At 26.8% G+C, this 810-nt stretch overlaps 1 protein-coding gene across 1 annotated transcript in view; it reads left to right on the top strand.

Annotated features, from left to right (window-relative positions):
* Positions 1 to 810, top strand: part of LOC107622029 (target of Myb protein 1-like) — a 10,552-nt gene that overhangs the window by 6,233 nt on the left and 3,509 nt on the right. The window contains exon 7 of the mRNA XM_016323963.2: positions 649 to 734. Coding sequence (XP_016179449.1) covers positions 649 to 734 — 86 coding nt within the window. The remainder of the gene's footprint in view (positions 1 to 648; positions 735 to 810) is intronic.

Here is an 810-nt window from a genome sequence, read left to right as displayed (position 1 = left end):
ATTGCAGCGGTAGAATTGAAATTTATTTGAGACGTTAAGGATAAAATTGAATCAAATTAAATGTTAGAAATCATTTTAAAAAATTTCAAAATCGTTAGGGACAAAAAGTATATTTTACCCGATTTTTTAATATTTGAACGTGTTGCCGTGTTGGTAGGGGTGAAATTGATCGAATTAAACGTTTTGCGGGCTAAAACTTAACTGTGCCTAGAAGCTTTAGCAAAGGAATATTGTGTTTGGTTCTGACAACAGAATAAGATAAGGCATTAAAAATAAAATACAAAAAACAAAAACATAAAAATTAGTGTTCTTGTATTTTATTTAACGATAAAATAAAATAAATTATAAAAAATAATTTATTTTCATTTTTTATTCTAAAAATTTTAAAAAAATATAATATAAAAAATTAATAAAAAATAAATTATTACATGTAAACAAACATAAAGCAGGTGATCTATATTTGATATATGAGTATCATTTATTTATGTTGTTACTATTATCTTACACTTGAATTATCTGTTATGAACCACTTGCAAATATTTAAGTTTAAACCATAAAACTCAAGGACCGATGATTATCATGTTTTAAATTTAAAACAAAAAGAAAGAAAACTGACATGTCATGTATAACCTCTAATTTTATTTTCAGGGGCTTAGACAGGAGGTTATAATTGAATTGGTGGGCCAGTGCAGAACTTACAAACAGAGAGTGGTACATCTTGTTAACTCAACTTCGTAAGGCCTGATGTCCCTTTTCCGTGATATTATGCAACAAAATTGGCTTTTTTTTTTTTTGGTGCGCAAAATTGGC

This window comes from Arachis ipaensis, chromosome B10, assembly GCF_000816755.2.
Source record: "Arachis ipaensis cultivar K30076 chromosome B10, Araip1.1, whole genome shotgun sequence".
Lineage (NCBI taxonomy): Eukaryota > Viridiplantae > Streptophyta > Magnoliopsida > Fabales > Fabaceae > Arachis > Arachis ipaensis.
Note: the sequence above shows the minus strand (reverse complement) of the source record. Positions and strands in the feature narration are given on the sequence as shown.